This window comes from Arvicanthis niloticus, chromosome 20 (genome assembly GCF_011762505.2).
Source record: "Arvicanthis niloticus isolate mArvNil1 chromosome 20, mArvNil1.pat.X, whole genome shotgun sequence".
Taxonomy (NCBI): Eukaryota; Metazoa; Chordata; class Mammalia; order Rodentia; family Muridae; genus Arvicanthis; species Arvicanthis niloticus.
The window spans coordinates 45,909,731-45,934,279 of NC_047677.1; the positions used below are offsets into that span (position 1 = coordinate 45,909,731).

At 49.3% G+C, this 24,549-nt stretch overlaps 1 protein-coding gene across 4 annotated transcripts in view; it reads left to right on the plus strand.

Annotated features, from left to right (window-relative positions):
* Positions 1-24,549, plus strand: part of Cpne5 (copine 5) — a 79,911-nt gene that overhangs the window by 21,458 nt on the left and 33,904 nt on the right. For 3 of the 4 annotated variants that reach the window (XM_076917181.1, XM_034524814.2, XM_076917182.1), the window contains 6 exons: positions 4,863-4,966; positions 6,530-6,569; positions 6,753-6,829; positions 12,009-12,068; positions 13,922-13,972; positions 14,237-14,300. In XM_076917181.1, the coding sequence (XP_076773296.1) occupies positions 4,863-4,966; positions 6,530-6,569; positions 6,753-6,829; positions 12,009-12,068; positions 13,922-13,972; positions 14,237-14,300 (396 nt within the window). The remainder of the gene's footprint in view (positions 1-4,862; positions 4,967-6,529; positions 6,570-6,752; positions 6,830-12,008; positions 12,069-13,921; positions 13,973-14,236; positions 14,301-24,549) is intronic. The other variant, XM_034524815.2, reaches the window with a different exon arrangement.

Genomic DNA, 24,549 nt, shown 5'->3' on the forward strand with positions numbered 1-24,549 from the left:
AATTTACAAAAACTAAAAAAAAAAAAAAAACCCTACAAACCCTAGAAGATCCACCCTAGACTCTGGGCTCATGGCCCGGCTATCCTGCTATGGTGTCCTGGATTTTTTCCTCCTCGTGTCCCTGAGTTGTGACCATTTTATGGAACATTATGCTAAGCTCATGAACTGCCCCCTGCCAAGGGAGTTGAGAGGAAGAAGAAGGGGCCCAGATTCTAGAAGCCTGGAAACACACAGAGGCATTTCCTGACTCCCAAGTGTCGCCTGCCGGGCCAGCCAGCTTCTGTGTACAGGGACTAGGGGGCCAGAGTGTGTTCTCCAATGGCTTCCTGGCCTCACATAGAACTGAACACTCTCCTGCCTTCCCTGGGGCAATAGGAACCAGCCACCATAGGGAGCCTACAGGGAGCGGAGGGCCTGGATCCCTGTGAAACAGGTTTATAGGAGTAAAGAAACCACTTTGTTCCCACCTCAGCCCTGGCCTTGTGCAGAGAAGGGCTCTTAGCAGATTCTGTCACAGATGAGCCCTGTGGGGGATGGGAGACAGGCTTCAGGAGCTGAAGAGGAAACAGAAGTCAAGTGATCAGAACCGGGGACAGCTGGAGAAAAGGTGCAGGGTCATGAGAGACAGCACAGGGTCATGGGAGACACTTCCTTTGGGTGACTGGTGTGGGGGTCATTTACAGAGTATGCCTAGGTCCCAGGGTTCTTTTGTGCGTCACCCAAGCCTCCATAATGTAGGCACAGAAGATGAAATGGAGGTGAAGAGACTTAGCCAAGGTCACACAGGCAGCGGTGTGAGCCCTGGAAGCCTGGCCTCAGCCTCTGTGCCGTGGATGGCTTCGCTGTACTGTGCTTGTGGGATTTGCCTCGGAGCTCTGGGCACGGATTGTTCTGTTTAAGACCCTGATGGAAACCACAGCTCTTCTCCTCGGAAGATGCAGCAGTGGGTCCTGTGCTCACCTGTAGCATTACAGATACACTCAGAGCCAAGAGACGGGGCTAGGTCTCTGACACCAAGGGACCACCTCCCTTTCCCACTGGCCCTCACTGGATGGAGCCAGCAGGCTCACTTCCCACAAAGTAGGAGAGGCTGGTCCCTCAGTGCCCCCATGGAAGCCCTTAGATTGGACAACAGAACTGAGAGCCTCTTCCAGAGGGTTGTCAAAGGCAGTGTAAGAGAGGGCCACTTATTTCTTTTTCTGTCCCCCCACCCCTGCTCTCTGTTTGCTTGTTTCTTTCTCTTTTTATTTGAAACAGGGGCTTACTATGTAGTCATGGCTGTCCTGGAACTCTACGCTTTATGTAGACCAGGCTGGCCTCAGACTCAGAGATCCACCTGCGTCTGCCTTCTGAGTGCTAGTATTAAAGGCTCACCATTTCTTAAAATTTTATTACTTTTACGTATTTGTGTGTGTGTATGTGTGTGTGTGTGTGTGTGTGTGTGAGAGAGAGAGAGAGAGAGAGAGAGAGAGAGAGAGAGAGAGAGAGAGAGAGAGAGGTCTGCATATGCCATGCACGGTGAGCTTATGGAGGTCAGAGGACAACTTTAAAGGTGTCAGTTCTCTCTTACCCTGTGCGTCATCAGGTTTGGCAGCACACACCTTTCCCAGCTAGCCATCTCGGGAGTTTATTTCTTACCCATTTCTTAGGTGATGCAAATGTTACTCAGTGGATTTGAGCAGAACAGAGTGAGCATCAGAGACTGCTGGAGATTATGTGTCTGAGAGAAAATTCATGTTGGCATCCCGGCAGGGAGGAATCTGCCTCTGATGTGTACTGGCAAGGTTTTCGTAGGGGTTTCTTTGTGAACGCATGGATGTGATTAAAGATTTGTTCCGGGACAAACAGTGATGAGGAGCTGTCCCCACAGTGGGCCTGCAGGGTCAGTGAGGCTGCTGCTGCATCAGATGCAGCAGAAGGGGGGCCTTGGAGAATTTGTGGTACTGAGAGAAGAGCCCTCCTAGTGCTGTCTGCCTGCATTTTCCAGGGTCTTCCATATCCCGTAGCCAGGCCATTGTCCTGACAGGCCAGTCCCTCTGGGCCTCATGTGAGGTGAGCATTAAAAATGCTTTGCTTGGCTGATCAGGGTCTGCACACCTTGCTCTGACGACTTCTGAGGACACATGAGCAATGGGGGCTCACCTGTTCCCAGAAATACCAATTCTTCTGTATAGCAGAGCCCCTGGGAACCACTTAATTCAGTCCCTGAAGACGTTTCAAGGCTTGCCTCCCTTTGAGGGTCTCACTGGACTGGATGATCTGCAGTTAATGCCACTTAATTGGTGTTCTCCAGGCTTAGTCATGGGAGCCCTTGGGAGCGGCTTCTTCGAAGAGCTTACTGGGTCTGTGCTAGGGACAAAGCCTTTCAGAGGGTAAATGCCCTCATTTCCAGGCTTCTTTTGGCTTATGGTTTTGATTTTCTCCCATAGGAGGTATCCCAGTCTTGAGGTCAGGGAGCCCCCTCCCGGACATTGCTCGTCCCTCCCTGAGTACCCCAGGAAGGCTCTCTAGGTCTTCCGCATCTATTTCCTGTGCCGATTTCCTGGCTCCGCACAGCCATGGTTCACTCGGACCCCTGTGCTTGCATGGGGCTTGCTTAGGGTTCGTGCTACACACAAGAGACCTTCTCCCTGGTCTCACAGCCCAGAGCTTGGATCACGCAGTGGTTCAGAACGGACTAGTATGATGGATAGGTGATTCTGAGGCTGTGTCCAGGCTCCAGGTTCAGGATGGTGAGGGGCCTGGCCTCCTCCCCTGCTCCCCCCATGATGGGATGGGATACACACAGCCGTTAGACCGCACTCATCTCCCCAGAGCCATTCTGTCTGGAGAACTCCGCAATTCTATGTAAAGTACAGTGTCCAGGGTGGCCCCCCTCCCCCCATTATCTGTTCAATTATTGTATTCTTGCCTTCATTAGCCGGAGTATGCATTGAGCCTGACAGGCACCTGGTGGCCTCTTAGAATTTTAAAATCTGAATTTCAGCACACACACACCCCTTGCTGTTATTAGTCCAACTAATGAAAACCCGTAAAGCTTCCTGGGCAGGCCCCTGGGCTGTTGATTTAACAGTTGCGATGTACATATGTTAATTATGCCCAAGTTCCAGCAATCCTTCAAGCCTCTCCACTTTCCAGGGACCTCCGGAGCCCCCTCCCATCCTGTTTCCAGGGGAACCCCATCTCCTTCTCTTGCAGTGAGCAGTCTCCAGGGAATTCCCCCCTTGTTGAAGCTTCAAATGCCATTTCTAAGGTGGCCTCTGTCATCTTCCCGGGGGGGGGGGGGTGCGTTCCGTGGAGTGTGGGCTGAGGGTGGGCTGGGGGCTGGGCTGTGGAAGCGGGGTGTCTGCCAGCCCCAGAGGGGGGAATGCTTCAGGGGAGAGTCGTTCAAGCAGAGCAGCAGGAAGTCTGATCTTTCCAGAGAATTTTCTAAGACGTAAGTGTTTACCTGCAGGACTCCCGCAAGGAAGCCATTAGGAGAAATTTTCCTTTTGTCTGAAGCCAGGAGGTTTACTTAGAAGGGGTGGGGAGCGGAGCGTGTAGGAAATCCTTTGCATAGGGCTCTGTGTTTGTCAGGTTGTTATGGAATTTATAGGAGAGACAGGAGCCAGATTTTATCAAGCCCAGACTGTGTCATCCCCCACCCCCACCCCACCCCAGACCCCCGTTGCTCGCACACAGCAGGGCTGTCCACCGTGCTTGGAAAATAATCCGCCTCCTAGGATTTTCATACGCTCGGGTGGCTCCTCCCTCCAGTGAGGTGAGGTACAAAAAGATGAGTTTCTTGCTGTGTGGCTGTGGGCAGGTTACTTAACCTTGCTGATTCTGTTTCCGAGCTCATGAAACGGGTGACAACCCTCAGGATTTTTAAAGAATTAAAACGAGATAGCTTAATGGTCCTGCTGATCTGTGAACACTCAGTAGAGGCTTGGTAAATGTTAGTTTTCTTTTCCTCTCCCCTACAGTTCTCAACCCCATTTGCTTATTAGCGGTGTCTAGAGACCCTCCCGGATGGATGCGCAGTTGTTTGGGCCCCACCCACTTCAGTTCGATTTTAATTGGCCTGTGACAGGGCTGAGTGTGGGTATATTTTTTTTTTAAAGCACCTGTTAAAACATGTATTGATATATATATATATTTTAAAAATTCTCACACAAACATAAAATGAGCAAAAAAAAAAAAAAAAAAAAAGTCCATTTAGTTTGTTACACCCCACCGAGAAGACAACACCCAGCCAGGCACACAGTAACTCTGACATACGTGTAGGGGAGATTCGGTGTGGCGATGCCAGCCAGGTGGGAGCCGAGTGAGCGTTGAAGATGCTGAGCATATGTCTATGCGGGCTGGGTAGGAGCTGATTGCAGTGTGCACTTGTCTACAGAGAGGCTGGTTAGTAACCCACCCTGGGTACTGAGTGCACTGCTTGCCTGCAGTTTGCAGGGTAGCTTAGAGAAGACACTGACTGAGGAGCAAGCTAGTGAGCAACACTCCTCCGTGGTCTCCGCATTAGCTCCTGCCTTTAGGTTCCTGCCCCGCTTGAGTTCCTGTCTTGACTTCTTCCCTGAGTTGTTTTGGTCACGGTGTTTCACCATAGCAATAACAGCCCACTGTCTGGCAGTGAAGGGAGGGCAGGCAGAGGGCGTGGCATAGGCTGAGGGCAAGATAGAACACACAGGGTCACTCAGATATGACACCAGCTACCCTCCAAGGGCTGCCTGGAGCTTATGCCTAGAGAAGGAGGGAGGGAGGGAATGGAGGAATCAGATAAGAAGCCTGGGGAGAAGTTTCCCCACCTGTAGGAGGCAGCACCCAGTGCCTGGAGCCTACAACTGTCCCCACCTCACCCGCACGATCTCTTGCAGTTTGGACGCACGGAGGTCATTGATAACACGCTCAACCCGGACTTCGTGCGCAAGTTTATTGTGGATTACTTCTTTGAGGAGAAGCAGAACCTCCGTTTTGATCTGTGAGTGGAAGGTGGGGCTCATGCTACGGGGGAGGAGGTGGGGTGGGGAATGTGGGACTGGGGCCCTGGTGACAAGGTACAGGTGGAGAAGCAGGGATATTCTGGGAGACCAGGGAGACAAACATGACAGATGAAGTCTACCTCCAGCCCTGCTAGGGTGTGGGAAAGGGTGTGTGTGTGCCTGTGTGTGTGTGTGCCTGTGTGTGTGTGTGTGTGTGTGCGCCTGTGTGTGTGAAAGAGAGAGTATATTTGTGCACATGTGTCTGTGAGTGCATGTGTGAGTGTGTGTCTGCATGTGTGTGCATGTGCATGTGTGTCTGCATGCATGTGTGTGTGTGTGTGTGTGTGTGTGTGTGTAGAAACTTAGGAGCTAACATGGAAAGGATAGAAAGGCCTCATTGTGAGCAAACCTGTTGTGTGGTGACAGTCTGGAGTGGAAAACTGTCAGGACAAGTGGATGGTGATCCCTAGCCCTCAGCAGGTGCAGCGTAGAGCAGGGGAAGCTATTGGAAAAAAGTTTGCAAGCAAGACCCTGGGAGAGCAGGCTGCAGCTTATCTGGCTCCATTCAGGGGCCAGCCCAGCTGCAGGACCAAGCTGCCTGCTGCCCACTCGCCCACTCAGGTGGAGGTAGCTATGCCTCCCTTCCTTAGGAGCAACCAGCTCAGTGTAGAGGCAGGCTCCAGGTGAGGAGATGTGAGGCCGGAGCTTCCAGACAGACACCAATGAAGCTGGAGGGACAGACGACTGGGAGTGATGAATAAGGTGACCCAGCCACCTGTGGTAATCCAGCCACCTGTGGGACCCAGCTACCTGTGACCCAGTCACCTATGACCCAGCCACCTGTGGTGACCCAGCTACCTGTGGTGACCCAGCTACCTGTGACCCAGTCACCTATGACCCAGCCACCTGTGGTGACCCAGCTACCTGTGGTGACCCAGCCACCTGTGGTAATCCAGCCACCTGTGGGACCCAGCTACCTGTGGTGACCCAGCTACCTGTGGTGACCCAACCACCTGTGGTTACCCAGCCACCTGAGGTGACCCAGCCACCTGTGGTTACCCAGCCACCTGAGGTGACCCAGCCACCTGTGGTGACCCAGCCACCTGTGACCCAGCCAGGGTACAGGGTTCACTGTGTCATTTCTCATTCTTAGTGAGATAAAACACACTTGCAGGGAAGAGCACAAATATTTTTTTAAATTATGTGTGTGTGTGTGTGTGTGTGTGTGTGTGTGTGTGTGTGTGTATGGCAGGGTGTGGAGGAGGCCAGAGAACAGTTTGTGAGAATTGGTTTTCCCCTTCCTTCGTGTGGGTCTCAAGGACTGAACTCAGATCACCAGGCTTGGCCAAAAGTGTCATCTCACTGGCTGAGAACTAAGCAAATCCTAAGAGACCCTGATTTATCTTTACCCCTGTCTTCACCAAGGTCAGGACAGGACGAGCCTCCAAGACTTCCAGTGCTCACACTGACAGAGCCTACTTGAGAGGTGGACTCAGAGTTCGAGACAGGGTTAAGTGGGATGTCCCCTGCCTGCCTTTACCATCTTTCTGTGTTCTCTATAGATATGACGTTGACTCCAAGAGCCCGGATCTATCTAAACATGTGAGTTCTGCCCGTGAGTGCCCAGAGAGCCCAGGCTGTCTCTTAAATGTCATTCTGGCTGGGCCCTGGGCTTCACTCAAGGGAGTGTGTATCCACGGCTGCATGTGGTCACTTCAGTGTGGGCGGTGGGGTGGCTGTGAACAAGGGGACTAACACTCATCTCTTTTGCCCTTGGATGTGCAGGACTTCTTGGGCCAGGCCTTCTGTACCCTTGGAGAGATTGTAGGGTCTTCTGGGAGTCGTCTGGAGAAGCCTCTCACGTAAGCGTTGGAGGGGTACAGCCTGTCTGGGTGGCTCCCCTTGTAGTGAGCCATCTTGAGCTCACCCTGTTAAGAGCCTGCTGGTGACAAAGCCTTAGACAGCCAGGGCTTAAAGAGTGAGCGAGATGTAGGGCCCTGCTCTCTCCGTGTGTCTCACCCAGTTATTTTGGAGGGAGCCAACCAGGCCGAGTTATTAGAGCTTGTATCCTGTGGGATCCTGTGGGGAGGGAAGTAACTGAGAGCTATCTAGTCAGTTTGCAACCCCACCCCTCTCTCGTTGTGTAAGGAAGAACCAGAGAACACCAGGGGAAGTGATCCACCTAACGCCACATAGCTAGCAAGTGGGAGAGCTGGGATTTGAACCTGGGCTTTATTTGCACTGCATGTTTCTAATCTCATTTGCTGCCTGTAGGTGGAGACCTGAGCTGGGAGCTAAAAACAGGCTGGACTGGATGCAGTGAGGCCTTTTCACCTCACTGTCTCCGACAGTCTGTAGGACAGGGTGGCACGGGGCTCATGGGGCAGCTATTACTACTTTGAAAGGCCTCTGGAGTCTCCAGAAGTCCCACATGCTGCTGAGGATGGCTTATCATTATTCTGAGGAAGCCCTAGGGACAGGGTCCAGGCACCAGCAAACACAGACTGGGACAGGTGCCCAGGCCACTGGGCAGAGCATGCAGTAGAAAGAGGGTTCCGGCTAGGCTAAGCATGAACCCCTCACTCACTTCTGGCAAGTTTCTTTCTTGTTTTGTTTTGTTTTGTTTTGTTTTGAGACAGGGTTTCTCTGTGTAGCCCTGGCTGTCCTGGAACTCACTCTGTAGACCAGGCTGACCTCGAACTCAGAAATCTACCTGCCTCTGCCTCCCAAGTGTTGGGATTAAAGGCATGCACCACCACTATCTGGCTCTGCCAAGTTTCTTTTACCCACTGTGGTTAGTAACTGTTGTGTGTGTGTCTGTGTGTGTGTGTGTATCTGTATATATGTCCCTGTATGTATGTCTGTGTGTCTCTGTGTATATGTTTCTGTCTCTCTCTGTGTCTCTGTGTGTGTCTGTGTATTTGTCTCTGTGTGTCTATGTGTGTGTATCTATTTGTCTCTGTGTGTGTGTGTGTGGTGTGTGTGTAAGGACTAAACAGTAGACTCTTTCTCCTGGACCCTTGCCTTCTCAGTAACTATAATAGCATCAGAACCTCAAGAAATGTCTTTTTTTCCCTCTCAAAAGCCCCCTCTCTGGGTCCCCAGAAAATAATAATAACTATCATTTATTGAGTTGAGGGGGAGGGAATTGGCTTGGAGGTTCTAAGCTTAAAGAACTTGGGGGATTCTTTAAAAAAATTATGGTATAAGAAGTTGGGGATACACACACACAGACATACACAGACATACACAGACTCTCACACACACATAGAAACCCACACAGAAATATACACAGAGAGCCACATGGGACAAGCAGTTGTCACTCTGGCATGAAGAGAGACCACCAGCACTCACATACAAACTAGACAGTCTTGGCAGCCTAGGACTCCAGGCTCCGAAGGCAGAGACAGGAGGTTCTCAGAGCTGACCAGACAGCTGAATTGCAAATCTCAGAGCTCAAATGAAAGCCACTGCCTCTTTATGAGGTGAAAATTAATGGAGGAAGGGCCCAATATTATCTGTGGCCTCCACAAGCATGCACACACACATGCACACACACACAGGGCACACACAATGCACACACATGTGCACATATATACACACGCACATGCACACAGATACACATGCATGCATATGCACACACACAGTGCCCACACATGCACACGTGTACACGCACATACACACATGTGCTCACACATGCACACACATATATACACACACGGCATACACACACATGCACACACATGTGCACACGCATATACACACACGTGTCCACACACATACATGATACAAATTTGCATTTGCCTCACACTCCCCAACATATCTTTAACTGATTCTTTAAGAACAACAGTATGTGGGGACCGAGCCTGCTCGGCCTTTAGGAGCAGTTGAAGCTCTTGCAGAGGGCGCTGAGTTCAGTCCCCAGACCCACAGCCGGCAGCTCAGGGTCCCCTGTAACTCTAGCCCCAGGGAATCTGAAGCTCTCTTCTAGATGCTAGACACCTTCTTGTACACATACACATAAATAAAAAGAAGAGACATCTTCAAAAACAAAATTTAGATCTCACATGTCCTTGGAGGCCAAGAACAGCATATAGTCGGTTTTGGGGAGTTTGTTTTGTTTTGTTTTGTTTTAACAAAAACAACAAAGATTTAATTTAGAATTCTGGGGGGGGGTTTGGTTTTGTTTTTGGTTGGTTGGTGGTTTTTCTTGTTTTAGATTTTTGTGGGGGCAGGGTTTTTTGTTTTGTTTTGTTTTTTTCCAGACAGGGTCTTTCTCTGTAGCCCTGGCTGGCCTGGAACTCACTCTGTAGACACAACTGAATTATAGATTTAAGGAAGCCCAAAAATTGTATCCAGTTCACAAGACTGGAAAGATGGCTCTCGGGTTGAGAACACAAAGTACAACCATCTACAGCTCCAAGACACTGGGTACCTCCGGCCTCACATGCACGCGCGCGCGCGCGCGCACACACACACACACACACACACACACACACAGAGGCACGTACATGTACACAGAGTTAAAAATAGTGAAAACGATTTGAAAAAGAAAAGTAGGGTTTTCCCAGGAGAAATCACAATTAGCTCTTGCTAAGAAGCTATGTTCTTTCATTTAAAACTATACATTTTTAAATTATTTTTTTTGCTCATTCTTTAACACGCACGTAACACATTTGGATCAAATTTGATGCCCACTGCCCTCTCTCAGCTTCTGGCTGAGGAGAAGCCCAGGAATGCGGTTATGCCTCCCAGCTCCCACCTGGATTCAAACCTAACCAGTCGAAGCTCTGTTTCCTGCCTGCTGGATGGATAGGGAATGAAGGGATCCTTCCCCCCAGGAGATGAGCCCAAGGACAAGATCTGAAATATAGAGGCTCTGGAATACCTCTGAGGAGGCAGGTCCTTTCCCCTGGAAAGTCTTGTGTGGCTAAGTTTAGCCGTTCATGACTAAACCCCACTGGCAACTCCTGTTTACTGGGCATCTATTCTGGGACAGATGTGCGGGTCAGTGCTTTCCTAGTGAAATCAATGCAGGGAGCCCTCAGTGTTCGTGGGATCCACAAGCATGCACTCCATGAACTAAATACTGGGCATGCGCTGACGTTTGCCTGGTCGTTGTTCCCTAGATGATGCGGTGCAGCAAGCCTGTGCCATGTGTTTCCTGGGTTAGGTATTCTAAAGCACCTAAGGGTAATGTATAGGACAGGACAGGCATGGTGGTGTAGACATGTAACCCAGCCCTTGAGCATGGAGGCAGGAGTTCAAGGCCACCCTCAACTACATAAGTTGAAGGCCAGCCTCGGCTCCATGAGACCCTATTTACTATTTATTTCTAAATAAACAATAAAGTGAAACATATGGAGGTTGTGCATGCCTCATATTTAAATGCTATGGTGGCAGCCAGGCCGTGGTGGCATATGCCTTTAATCCCAGCACTTGGGAGGCAGAGGTAGATAGATCTATGAGTTCGAGACCAGCCTGGTCTACAGAGCAAATTCCAGGATGGCCAAGGCTATGCAGAGAAACCTTGTCTCTAAAAACAAAACAAAAACAAAAACAAACATAGATTTGCACATCCAGAGGCTCTATTGTCCCAGAGGGAGTCCACGAACCAGTTCCTTGTGCCTATTAAGGGATGATGGCATTGGTTTGGTTTTCTTGTGTTTAAGGGTGGAGGTGGGTGTTGTTGTTTTGAGACAGGGCAGCCTCAGACCCGAGATCCTGTGTCAGGATGGGATTGCTAATGTACACCGTCACATTCAATTTCCTTTGAGCTTTGGAGTCAGCGCCCAGGGTCTTTTTCTGTAGCCCAGGAAGGTCTCAAACAGATCCCTCTGCCTCAGCCTCCTAAATGCTAGAATTGTGGGCGTGTGCAGCCGCACCCAGCCGGCCGTATTAATTTACTGGCATGTTGATGTGAGTACCAAACTGAGGGACTTAGCAGGAGAAATTAAAAACTTTACACTTCCGGATGCCAGAAATCCAAATTCAAAGTGCCAACTGAGCTCCTTCCTGCTGAGGCCACTCACTCAACCCGTGTTTGGGATGATTGTGGTTTTCATTTTCCTGTCTTTTCTGTGTGTCCGGACAGTCAGACCCCACTCATGTGACCTCATTTCTTTCTTTCTTTCTTTCTTTCTTTCTTTCTTTCTTTCTTTTTTTTTTCTTTTTTTTTTCTTTTTTTTATATATTTTATTTATTTATTTTATGTGAGTACACTGTAGCTGTCTTCAGACACACCAGAAGAGGGCATCAGATCCTATTATAGATGGTTGTGAGCCACCATGTGGTTGCTGGGAATTGAACTCAGGACCTCTGGAAGAGCAGTCAGTGCTCTTAACCACTGAGCCATCTCTCCAGCCCTGTGACCTCATTTCTTTAACTGTTTTTTTTCCTTTAAATTATTTAAGTGTATGTGTCTATGTTTGTGTGTGGCTATCTGTACATGCGTGCAGGTGCCCTCAGAGGCCAGAAGAGGGCATCAAATTCCCAGAGCTGGCTGTGAGCCTCCTGATGTGGGTACTGGGAACTGAACTTGGTTCCTCTGGAAAAGCATTCCTAGCTTTTAACTGTTTGAACCATCTCTTCAGCCCCTTTAAAGTTTCTGTCTCCAAATACAGTCACATGGGTGCATTTGGGCCTTCAGCGTGTGAATGGGGAGGCACGGTGTTGCAATATACCCAGTCTCCACCTGCAATAGGTGTCAGGGTCAACCTAGAGCCGAAGCTGGTCTCCATCTTCAGAGTTTCTGGCCCAGTAGTAGGTCTGGGTAGGCCTGAGGTATGTTTGTAACATGTTCCCAGGGGACACTGGGGCTGCTGGTCTGGGGTCCTACTCTGAATACCTCAGGGGTAGCATAACTTGCCCGGATTTCACTCTAAAGCCTTGGAAGACCTTTCATGGTCTAGATTTTTGGTCCTTTTTAAATGATTTCCAGGGCAGAAACCTGGCTCCAGGCTTCCATCTGCCCAGTGTTCTGGCCTGTGAAGACTGGGGTCCTGGGCTCATGCTCGTCTTTCTCTTCCTCTGTCTCCACAGGATAGGAACTTTCAGCCTCAACTCCCGGACAGGCAAGCCTATGCCAGCCGTGTCTAACGGGTAAGTCACCATGCAGTTGTGGCCCTCCTGTCCTTCTGCTTGCTCTACAGAGGCTACCACCTCTGGGCCCAGGTCCTGATCTACTGTTAGTCCCTGGGTAGGAAGACAGAGGGTCCTGGGTTCCTTTACAAGGTCTCAGGCACCAAGATAACAGCCTGCCTCCTCTTTTACACAGGCCAGAGCTGGAGCCTGCTGAGGCCAGGTGACTCTTGGGACTTTAGGGAGTAGAGCTGGGCTCAGGAGAGCAAACTGTGCCCAGTCTTGGTAGGCCTGGGACCTCTCAGTCCCCTTTGTCCTTCCGAGCTCTGTCCTATTCCCTCCCTGCCCCTCTTCCTTCATCTAACATCCCTCTCGCCTCTCCTTCCTCCACAGTTTCCCTCTTAAACACGAGCCTTCTTCTCCCTATGGAGTCAATTTGGCTCAACTCTCCCACTGCCTCCATAACTTGCTGGCTGCAGAGGGCTGCCTACTTCCTCAGTCCCCACTCACTCTGACTTCGTGCTTTGGGCTAGCCTCATCAAAATTCGGCTCATACAGACCCTCCGTGGTCTTCCCTCTCCTCTCCTGAGGAGATTCTCCATCCTAGCTTCTTCTCATACCATGTGGGCCTAAGGGCCTTTGGGGCTGAGTAAGGGAGTCCCAGCCTACTGCATCTGAGGGAAGAGCCTAGAGGAGACAGATGTGGAACACTTTACACCTTGGGGGCCAGTGTGGATGCTGGTTTAGGAAGAGAGTGGATACTAGTGAGCTGAGAGAGAGCAAAACAGACGTAGGAGAGGAATAAAGTCCAGAGGGAGAGAGGAAGGAAGGCCAAGCCTGTGGGAGCAGGCTGAGGCAAGAGAGGAGGGAAAGCAAGATCAGAAATAGAAGGTGGGGTCCAAGGCAGAGCAACAGATGGAGAGCCAGGGGCGGAGGAGGCTGTTACCGAGCATCTGCCTGGTCTTTACCAGGCCAGTGTGTGGGGAAGAACTGCCCAAGAGTAGGGGACAAGTCTCAACACTGCCACATGCTGGGGGGCAGGTGTGGTCCCTAGTTTGCTCACTTTGCTCGGCCAGTTTGGAGAGATTTGGTTTGTTTCTTCAGCCCTAGGAGATCTGGTTTGTTCCTCCTCAGCTGGGAACCTCTCCCTCCAAAGGCTGATGCTAGGGAAAGCTCAGTGGTTCTCACAGGGTTCCGCACAGCATGCTGCTGCCCTGGGCTGGTCAGGAGATGGGGTCTGGAGTTGACAGTGCCCCTCAATGGTGAAGCAAGGATGCACAGAGAGAAACTGCCCGTCCCAGGCCTTCTCTGCACAAGGCACTGTGTGTGCATGTTAGAAAAAAAAAAAACAAAACAAAACAGGTTCTAGGTCACCCTTGCATTTGGGCAGGGATGAAGAATAACCTTTGAACCCTAGTTACAGCTGCCCCACAGCCTCACATATGAGGTCACTCTCAGTGACCCTAAGATCCTCCTGACTGAGTCTCAAACCTTAGAGTGACATGAACTAGTTCTTGGGGCATCTCTCCCCCACCCCCACCAACAAGGGGAATAGGGGTGGAGAAGCCTGAATAGAGCCCGCTCCAGCTTGCCTTTCTGGAGGGGCTTCTCTGCTGTAGATGGTCCCTCTTTGTCCTGCCTGGACTCTCACTAAGGAGAAATGAGTTATCTCTTGTTCATAGAAGGCCCCAGCTAAGGAACTGAAAGGGAGGTAGCTGTAGGTGAGAGCAATGGAGAGTCCCCCCTCCCCGAGACCCTATCGCATCCTTAGCTGCTCTTCTGTAGTGAAGGAGACTGGCTCAGAGCTGGAACATCAGGGGCCCCTGGGTCAGCCGGGTACAGGGTGGTTAGCCCACAAGGTCTTTTGCCCACAGAAGTGGTCTTTGGATGGAAAGCTCCAGAACCACTGGTCCGGAAGCTTCCGGGTGAGTCTGGGTGCTGTTGCCATTCTAAGACCTCCCCGGTGGGCCTTGGGAGCAGGGGGCGGGGCCACTGAGGCTGAGGGCATGGCTCCAGCAACACAGTGCTTAGCCACATTGCCCATGCACTTCTGAAGACTTTCTTTCTCAGGGGTGTTGGGACAGATGCCTGGATGGCAGAGGGTGGGCATGGGAGTGGCTGATCCAGGAGTGTCAGGTTGGTCTGTCCTTGTCTGGCTTGTCACTTTTTTCCCCCCTCTTCTTCTTCAGTGGTGTCCCGGGAAAGAAATGTGGTACCATCATCCTGTCTGCAGAGGAACTGAGCAACTGTAGGGTGAGTAACAGCCTATTCTCCATGGGTCAGGATTACCGGTTCCTGGAGGGAGCCTGGGATAGACAAGGCTCCTCATGACCTGGCTGGCATAAGACCATAATACTGGAGCTGGAAGCTTCCATCCTTATGGTTGAGCAGAGTGAGACCCCAAGGCAGGAAGGACCAGCCTACAGTCTGCACCACAGAGCCAGCCTTCTTCCAGGCTCCATCACACCTCCCTAAGCCCAGACTGCCCCTGGGCACTTGCAATTTGGTCATCACTTTTCAGTTTTGTTTCGGGCATAGGGGGTGACACCCCCTATAGAATGGAGGGAAGAAATGTGTATGTATGTGTGTGGCCATAAGTGTAAGAGTGTGCACATGGGTGGATGTGCGTGTGGGAAGGTACGAAAATGTACGTGGGTGGGCGCGGCTGTTGCAAAGCCAAGAGTCTGCAATCCCCAGCAGTCTTTGGTTTTGACTCTTGTGTAGGACTGTAGAGAAGCAGGCAATAGGGGTGGCTCCCCACATGAACAAAGGGCTCGGGGCTCTGACGGTTGATGATAAGGGAGACATGTTGTAAAGATGCTGTACTGACAGGCGATGCCATTTGTCAACTGATGAGCAGTGTTCTAGTTTGCTGTGATAAACACCATGTCGGAAATGACTTGTGGGGGAAAGAGTTCATTTTACTTTATAATCTCAGGTAACAAACAGTCCAGCATTGAGGGAAGTCAGCGCAGGAACGCAGGACTAGAGCTTGAAGCAGAAACTATGGAGTGGTTTGCTGGCTTGCTCTGAGGATCATGATCAATGAGCTTTCTTGTAGATCCCAGACTTACCTGCCTAGGAATGGCACCACCCACAGTGGGCTGTGCCTCCTACACGATTAACTATGAAGAAAACCATCAGCTCCCTCAGAGCTGAAGAGATGACTCAGTGGTTTAAAATGAGTATTCTTTTTTTCTTGCATTGGATCTAAGCTCAGTTCCCAGCGCCCAGGTCCAGCTGTTCACAACTGCCTGTGACTCCAGCTCCAAGGGGATCAGATGTGTCTGGCCTAGCACAGTACCTACAGTCATGTGCACACACCCGTACGCATAATTAAGTATAATAAAAATAAATATTAAGAAAAGAAAGAAGAAAATGCCTCACAAAATGGCCACAGACCAACCTGATGGAGGAAATTCTTCAGTTGAGGGTCCCTCTTCCCTGGTGGCTTTAGGTTTCTGTAAAGTTGACAGTGGATGCTGATGATGACAGTCCCTCACACTGGGCCTGAGACATAAGATAAAGCTCAGTTGTGCATGGGAGAAGGCCTCGAGCAAGAGTCTTGTTTTACCAGAAACTACAGCCTCTCTCTGGAACAACAGGAAGCAGAGCTGGACTCTATTCCAGGTCTGCCTGACTCTAAGATCAGGGCTTGAGCCCCCAGGTCATGCAAACCAGAAATCCCTGAGGTCAGTGAGGAACCTCTTATGGAGGGAAAGGCAAAGTGACAACTCAAGGCCAAGCCTGGATGCAGGGGCAAGACTCCCCTGGGACTGTAAATGGAGAAAGAGAAACAAGACCTCAGATCAGAGCAGCCTTTCAGGAGTGTCTGTCATGTTAGAAACTATGTATCCACCATGTTAGAAATATGTATCCACCATGTTAGAAACTATGTATCCACCATGTTAGAAACTATGTGTCTACCATGTTAGAAACTATGTATCCACCATGTTAGAAACTATGTGTCCACCATGTTAGAAACTATGTATCCACCATGTTAGAAACTATGTATCCAGCATGTTAGAAACTATGTATCTACCATGTTAGAAACTATGTATCCACCATGTTAGAAACTATGTACCTGCAATATTAGAAACTATGACAGAGCAAGTTAAGCCATACATTAACCCCTTTTAGAATAATAGCAGTGGAACACATTGAGAATCAATATAATAGCCAGGTGTGGTGGCATGCCTTTAATCCCAGTACTTGGGAGGCAGAGGAAGGGGGCTCTCTTGAGTTCAAGGCTTAGATAGCAAGTTCTAGGCTACCAAGGATACACAGAGGGATCCCATCTTTTTTTTTTTTTTTTTTTTTTTTTTTTGGTTTTTCGAGACAGGGTTTCTCTCTGTAGCCCTTAGCTATTGGCTGTCCTGGAACTCACTCTGTAGACCAGGCTGGCCTCGAAGTCAGAAATCCGCCTGCCTCTGCCTCCCAAGTGCTGGGATTAAAGGCATGCGCCACCATTGCCCGGCGAGGGATCCCATCTTAAAACAAGAATCAACATGGGAAGCTGAAGAGATGATACAATGGTTAAGAACACTGGCTGCTCTTGCAGAAGACCCGACGAGTTTGATTCTCAGCACCCATAATATGGCTCACAACTATCCATAACCCCAGTCCTACTGGCTCCAACCCCCTCTTCTAGCCTCTAAGCCCAGAGCCTCAGGGTTCCCTGGCTATGGAGCAGTTGGCTTAACTAAATGAGGCTGTAGATGAAGGGGATGAGGTCGCTCAGGAGGGGCTGTGCAGAAATTGCTTGCTGGCACAAATTCAGTTTTCCCTGAGCTCAAGCCCTCCTCCTTGGTTTATCTTTAAGCAACACCAACGAGGGCACTGGGGAGTGTCTAAGCTTACTTAGGGGGGCTGGCGCTGGTGGTTTCCCAGCAGCTTGTAAACATCTTCCTTTACCACCTTAAACCCTCCCTCCTTCCTCCCTTCCTTTTTCATGCCCTCCCCCCACCACACCTCTTTCATCCTTGGACACTGCAGTTTCCTTGCTTGAGGCTCTTGCCCACACTGGGGGGTTTGGTGGCTCCCCCCACCCCCAGAAGCTGTCAGCTCCTTTTTCTTCTGGCACATCTTTGGCTGAATTCTCTTTCCCTAGAATCCTTGCAAGGAAAAGAGACTAATTCTTAGCATCTGGCTGAATTAAAATAATTACATGTGAGCAGCTTTGCAGCTCAGGCTCTCAGTGGGAGGATCAAAAGGAGAAGGCGGGGTCTGGAGTGGGTCCGCAAGGCGTGGGGCTTCCTGCCTTCATCCTGGAGCCTGTGTGGGTGGCCAGGGACAGCAAAGGATGGAGTGGATACCAGCCTGTCACAGGCTTTCTTTAGTAGGTAAAAGAAAAGTCTTGCTCATCAGAATATTAATGCCAAGAAGGTTCCTACAGTCAGATTTGATACAAATATATTTGGGGTCCTTATGTAGACAGGGTGAGCTGCAGCTCTGCAGTCACCCACATTTCCCCATGCCCAGTGAAGAGACTGACAATTCTTTCAAGGTCTTGAACTTTCTGAGGCTCTCTTGTTGACAAATACACGCCGTGCTAAAGATTGCACTCAGGACTTTGCCCAGGCTAAGCAAGCACTCCACCACTAAGCTATATACCAGCCCTCTTTTTTATTTAAAAAATAAAATAAAAATCAGAACCCCAGTATGGTGGGGCATACCTTTAATCCCAGCTTTGTGGAGGCAGAGGGGCAGAGGGACAGAGAGGCAGAGAGGCAGAGAGAGGAAGAGAGGCAGAGGCAGATCTCTTAGTTCCAGGCCAGCCTGGGCTATATAACAAGACCTTGCCTTTACCAAAACAGATGAAAGACAATTTCTCAATACCTTGGAATGGTCACCCTGTGGTCTGTGGGCTGGTAGCCACCAGCAAAAAGGCAGCTTTGTGAGTTGGAACTGGAATTCAGAGAGATGGGTGCACACACAGTAGAAGGCCCCAAATCTCCTTGGCTTTCCTGCTGGTTAGATCATGATCAGTACCTATCTTCCAGGATGCTAGTGGGAAGGAGAGGCCTGCCTCATCCCTGCCAGCCAAGGATGCCCCAAGTTTTAGGTGCTACAGCATCCTATGGGTCCTCCACACCTATAAATTGTCTCCAGACTGGTAGGGAGTTCATGTATTTCAAGTCAGCGAGTAAATGTTTCATTCACTCTGCCCTCTGTTCCCTGGAGTTCTCATTTAGTGAGAGAAGTGACAGCCAGAAATCCCAGTTGTCTCTCCACCCTAGCAGACCCACTGCCTCTTTTTCTTTCTTTCTTTCTTTCTTTCTTTCTTTCTTTCTTTCTTTCTTTCTTTCTTTTTTAAATCACACATGATATTCTTGATCCTGAAAGAAAATCTGTGGGTATTTTATTATGTGCCCACATGGAAAAGCAGGCACATAGTAAGTCCTTGCAACCAGCTTCCTGGGAAGCAGAGCCCCCACCCCCAAGTCAGAAGAGAGAGATGTGTCAGGAAGGGGAGGATGGTGGAAGGAGGGGTTAGACTCTTTCCTGTCTTTTTTTGGAGGTGGGGGGGTGTTTTCAAGATAGGGTTTCTCTGTATATCCCTGGTTGTCATGGAACTCACTCTGTAGACCAGACTAGCATCAAATTCAGACATCCTCCTGCCTCTGCCTCCTGAGTGCTTGGATCAAAAGTGTGCACCATTATGGCTGCTGGATTCTGTGAGCCCTCCCAGCAGGGGGTTCAGGAGACTTTGAGGGTGGTGTTTCTCCTCGCTGCAGACTTTGGAAGGGAACAATCATTGGAGGGAAAGAGGAAACCGTGTGGTGAAGTGGCTATGGGGTGCAGGTCCTCTAACACGAAGCTGAATGCAGGCTTCAGGAAGGATAGGGAAGGCGTGTTTTGTCAATGTTCAGACACGAGAATCCTCCCTAGAACCCAGTGTATAATTTCTTAGTCTCAGAAATAATTTCCCTAGTTAAATCAAAACAAAACAAAAAGACTGTCTCTGATGCCTAAATATATGTGTGTGTGTACTATTATATTAATCATATTAGCCCTTGGGAAATGGCTCAGTGGTACTCACTGCACAAGCAAGAGAGCCACAGTTCACATCCTGAGTATCCACATGGATGCTTGGTGTGCACAGTAACCCTGTAATAGCAGCCTCTGAAGGTGGATGTGGACCCCCTTCTGGAGAGCAAGCAACCTAGCAACCATAACCTCATTAGCCAGCTCTAGGTTTGATTGACACCTGCCCCAGAGAATAAGATGATGAATGATGGGGAAAGGTGCCCAATATCAACATGTCTACACACTCAAACACGTATGAACATATACTTGAACACACGTGTGCCTACACACATGTGAGCACACGTACACATGTATACACATATGGAAATGAAAAAGAAAAAAATACCATGTTAATTCTGTACAAGTTGAGAAATATAGAAAAATTACCGAGAGAAAATTATTGTTGACATTTGGATGCTTTTTATGGCTTATATAGATCTTTTGGGAGATAATTTGGTACCTAGTTGTTTAGTGGTTTTGTTTTGAGACAGGGTCTCACTGTGTAGCTTTTACTGGCCTGAAATTCCCTCTGTTTACCAGGCTGGTCTCAAACTCAAAGATCCTTCTGCCTCTGCTTCCCAAGTGCACAGATTAAAGGTGTGCACCACCACCACCCAGCCAATGTGGTACCTAGTTACTGGGCTCTAAGTTTCTGACAATAGTCTTAGAAATGTCATTCCTCATTGTGTGGGTGGACCATCAGTGACTGAATATGGCTCTTTCTCCAATCCATTTAAGTAACAGGTCATTGAACATCCTATATTCTTTCTTTCTTTCTTTCTCTCTCTTTCTTTCTCTGTCTGTCTGTCTCTCTCTCTCTCTCTCTCTTTCTTTCTTTCTATCTTACATGAATTGGTGTTTTGAGTGCATTCGTGTCCATGTGAGAGTGTCATATCTTGGAGTTACAGTTGTGATGGGCCATGTGGTTGCTGGGAATTGAACTCAGGACCTCTGGAGAAGCAGTCAGTGCTCTTAACCACTGAGCCATCTCTCCAGCTCCCATATGGTTTTTTTTTATTTGATTTTTTTCATGTATGTATTCATTTAGTGTGTGTGTGTGTGTGTGTGTGTGTGTGTGCGTGCGTGCATGTGCACATATCCCACAGCAAGCATAAGGAGTCAGTTCTCTCCTTCCACCATGTGGGGGCTGGGGTCCAAACTCAGCTTGCCAGTCTTGGCCACCGGCACCTTTACCCACTGAGTCATCACACCAGCCTATATTCAGTGTGTAAGTGTTTGTTTGTTTCTGAGACACTGTCTCATTCTACAGTCCACCCAGGTCTAGAACTCCTAAGTCCCAGATAGTTTCCGAGTTCCCACCAATCGTCCTGGGATCACACGCATGCACCACCATTCCCAGTTCACAGCCTGTTCTAATGGTTCCTTTTTTCCTTCAGAGCAATGGATTTGGGTCAGCTTCCCAGATACACAGGCACAGTGAGTTGCAGGGAAAGTGGTCAGTGGAGGGCTTTCTACCTCCTAATGATCAAATCAACAGATACACAGATGATTGGATTATTTGGGAAGTTGGCCATTACCACAACAAAGGCAAGGCAGCTTGACCATTGACCCCAGGGCTCTGCCACAGTCAGTGCAGCAACAAAGGCTCTCCCCAGGCTGCTGTGACCACCACCTGGATCTGAATGGCCATTAGCACGAAGCCTCCTCACTGGCCTCCCCTCCCCTTTTCTCTCTAGTACCCCACCCCATCTTTGCTGGATGTAGTTTCAGTGTCCTCTATAGTGTGTGTGTGTGTGTGTGTGTGTGTGTGTGTGTGTATTGGGGAGGGATGGATGCACACTCCTTGAGGCATGATCTCTTCCTGGCACTGACACTGCAGTGTTGTTCCTTTGGCTGGGCTGGCAGCTGCCAAGCCTTGGATCTTGCCACCTTCGATCCCACAGCACTGCGGTTACAGGTGCCCATGAGATCATGTGGTAGCTTTGGTGTTAAGCGTGTGCTGGGATCTTAACTCAGACCTTCCTGGTTGCGGAGCAAGTACACCTAACCCTCAGCCATCTCTACAACCCTCCTCCCTTTTCTTATTGGTTTTCTAGTTCTGAGACAGTCTCACTATATGGACCGGGCTATCCAGGAACTCACTACCTGTCCCTGCCTGGGACACTGTCCTGCCTTGCTTCAGCCCTCCCTTTTAAGTAACTTGTTCCTGTGTGTATGCACTGTGCACATGTGCACATGCGTGTGTGTGCATGTGGAGACCAAAAGACAACCTTACTTGTCATTTTTAGGAGCTGTGCATCTTGGGTTTTCAGACAGGCTGTCTTGCTGGCCTGAAGATCACAAGCAGGCTAGACTGGCTGGCCTGTGGGCCCCAGGGGTCTTCCTAGCTCTGCCTGTCCTGTGCTGGAGATTGCAAGCTTGAACCACCATGCCCAACAGTCTACCATGGGCGCTGGAATAAGAATTCAGGCCTTCATGCCTGTGTAACAAATGTCTTACTGATTGAGTCACCTCTTTAGTATCTTGATCCTAGCTCCACTTCCACAGGCTTGCATACACAATCTAGATTCAGGGACACACACAGACACCATACAATTTTGGGTTGGAGGGGTGGTGGTGGTTTTGAGACAGGATTTCTCTATGTAGCCCTGGCTATCCTGGACTCACTTTGTAGACCAGACTGGCCCCAAACTCACAGAGATCGACCTGTCTTTGTCTTCCACAACACCAGGCATCCCATGTCAGGCCTTTTAATCTGATCAAAATGAACAATGTGCTAATTTTAGGAAATCTGGAAAATCCAACAGACCAGAAGACAATAGGTGCCATCATGGTCCTGTTGTCCATTCAAAAATGTCTTTCAGAGTTGGCTTGAAGACTAATTGAGAATTCAAGTGCCTGAGTCAAGAACTGGATATGGTAGTGCATGCCTTTAATCCCAGCACTTGGAAGGCAGAGGCAGACAGATCTCTGTGACTCTACAGAGCAAGTTACAAGACAGCCAGGGCTATAGAGAGAGACCCTATGAAGTGTATGACTCTGGGCAGCTTCTGTGTGACTTTCTGTGGCTCTGTTGCTTCTACATGGTTTCAACATGTTTGTGTTTTGTTTATCACAAATCTGTTTCATATTGGTTTTTTGTTTGTTTTTTGTTTTGTTTTGTTTTGTTTTTCAAGACAGGGTTTCTCTGTGTAGCCCTGGCTGTCCTGGAACTCACTCTGTAGACCAGGCTGGCCTGGAACTCAGAAATCCTCCTGTCTCTGCCTCCCAAGTGCTGGGATTAAAGGCGTGTGCCACTACCACCCAGCTCATATTAGGTTTTTTTAAGTGATGTTTAAACATTTGATTACTAGGCTCAGAGGTTAAGAGCACCAACTGCTCTTCCAAAGGTCATGAGTTCTATTCCCAGCACCCACATGGTGGCTCACAACCATCTGTAATGGGATCCGATGCCCTCTTCTGGTGTGTCTAAAGACAGACAGTGTACTCACATATATAAATAAATTAATTAATCTAAAACAACAACAAAACACTTTTGATTATTGAGCCTTAAAGGTGCCCTCAATTTTCAATTTACCTTCTTCTGATCTAGGGCAGAACAGTGGATACCAAGACACCTGACCTCTGACCTCTGTCCTCTGTCCTCTGACCTCTGACCTCTGACCTCTGACCTCCTCAGCCTTCTTCCTGGGATGGGAAGGCTGAGGTGCCTGAGGAAGCCTGGCCCTGCTGCAATGAAAGGCTGCCTGCTGAATCCCCGAGGCAGCACAATTAGCATTGGGGATATGCAAATTGAAGCAATCCTGCTGTTTTAGAGAAACTTAATATGTTTTTTTAAAAAAGATAGGGTGAAAGGCAGAAATTGCAGGAAATTATACATCTCAGGAGCGGGTTTTATCTTCCCTGCCACTGATTCCCACAGCACACAGGCTGTGAACAGCATCTCTCAGGCTCCACAGAGAGACCCACCTCAGCATCAAACCCCCAATCCCGACCCTCGAGGGAACCCTGGGATCCAGGCCTCTTCTCAGATTCACACTGCGTGCCCATCTGCTAACCACATTGGTGGGGACCAGGAGAGGTTTAGAACATCCTATCACCCCCACACACACACACATCCTCCATCCAAGAACACAGGCTGGGATGCAGGTCAGGGATGGGGCTTGCCTAGCATGTGCAGGCCATCTGGTTCTACCCTCATTTCAGGCTGGGACCTTGACTTCCTGCCCCCCCCCCCCCCCGGACCTTCCCACCGGGTGTCATCAGGGACGTAGCTTTAGTGACAAGCTGGAAACCTCGCTGAAGATCTGTCTTGTCTTCCAGCGGTCCTGCATGGTACAGCAGTCACAGTGTGCTCTAGGGAAACATCCCTGGGCCTTGTGTGTATGTGTGTGTGTGTGTTGGGGGTGGGATGGAGATGAGTCTGCTGCAGCCTCACTTATCTACCACGGACAGGAAACCTGCTGTTACTCTTTAGTCAAGCTTTCTACCTAGCTGGAGTTCAGAGCCTGCTTTTTTCCCCCCTCCATTTTAGCTAGTTTGCATAAAGGCTCTTCTAAATGGATTTCACACTTCTCTGTCTCCTCCATTGGAGGCTACAGAACACAATTAAGCTTACCTTGGGGATGCGGGGTTATTATTTAAAATTTCAACTGCTCTCTCCTGGAGCCATAATGGACCACTCCAGCTCAGTCACAGCTGTGTGGTGTCCAGCAAGAGTGTTACTCTCTCTGTTCCTCCACTTCTTGGCTCTCTCTCTCTCTCTCTCTCTCTCTCTCTCTCTCTCTCACTGTCTCTCTCTTTTTAAGAATTATTTATTTATTTTATTTATATGCATATACTGTTGCTGTCTTCAGACACACCAGAAGAGGGCATCAGATCCCATTACAGATTGTTGTGAGCCACTATGTGGTTGCTGGGAATTGAACTCAGGACCTCTGGAAGAGCAGTCAGTGCTCTTAACCACTGAACCATCTCTCTAACCCCCTGTTGGTCTTTTCTTTTTTTCTTTTCTTTTTTTTTTTTTTTTTTGTCTTGTCTTTATTTCCTACATTTTATTATTTGTGTTGCATGTCTATGTGTATAGTCACACATGTGCTCTGGCAAACATGAAGGACTGAGAACGGCTTGCAGGACTTGCTTCCACTATGTGGGTCCCTGGGATTGAATTTAGGCTTAGTGGCAGGAGCTTAGTCTCAATGGGGCCCTTGTGTGTGTGCGTGATCGAGAGTATGTCACAGGGTCTCACTATATATCCCTGGTCAGCCTGGTCTGGAACTCTCACTATGTAGACTAGGCTGGCTTTGAACTCACAGAGATCTGCCAGCCTCTACCTCCTGAGTGTTGAACCACCCCTCCCCTCCCAGCTCCTGTGTAAAATAGGCAGGAGAACAGTGCCTACCTGCGTAGAACTGTTGACAGGATTAAATGAAGCGTAGATATGAGGGCATGGTGGGAGGATGGCTCAGGGGGTAGAAGCCCTTTCAGTGGGAGTGTTGAGATCCACATAAGA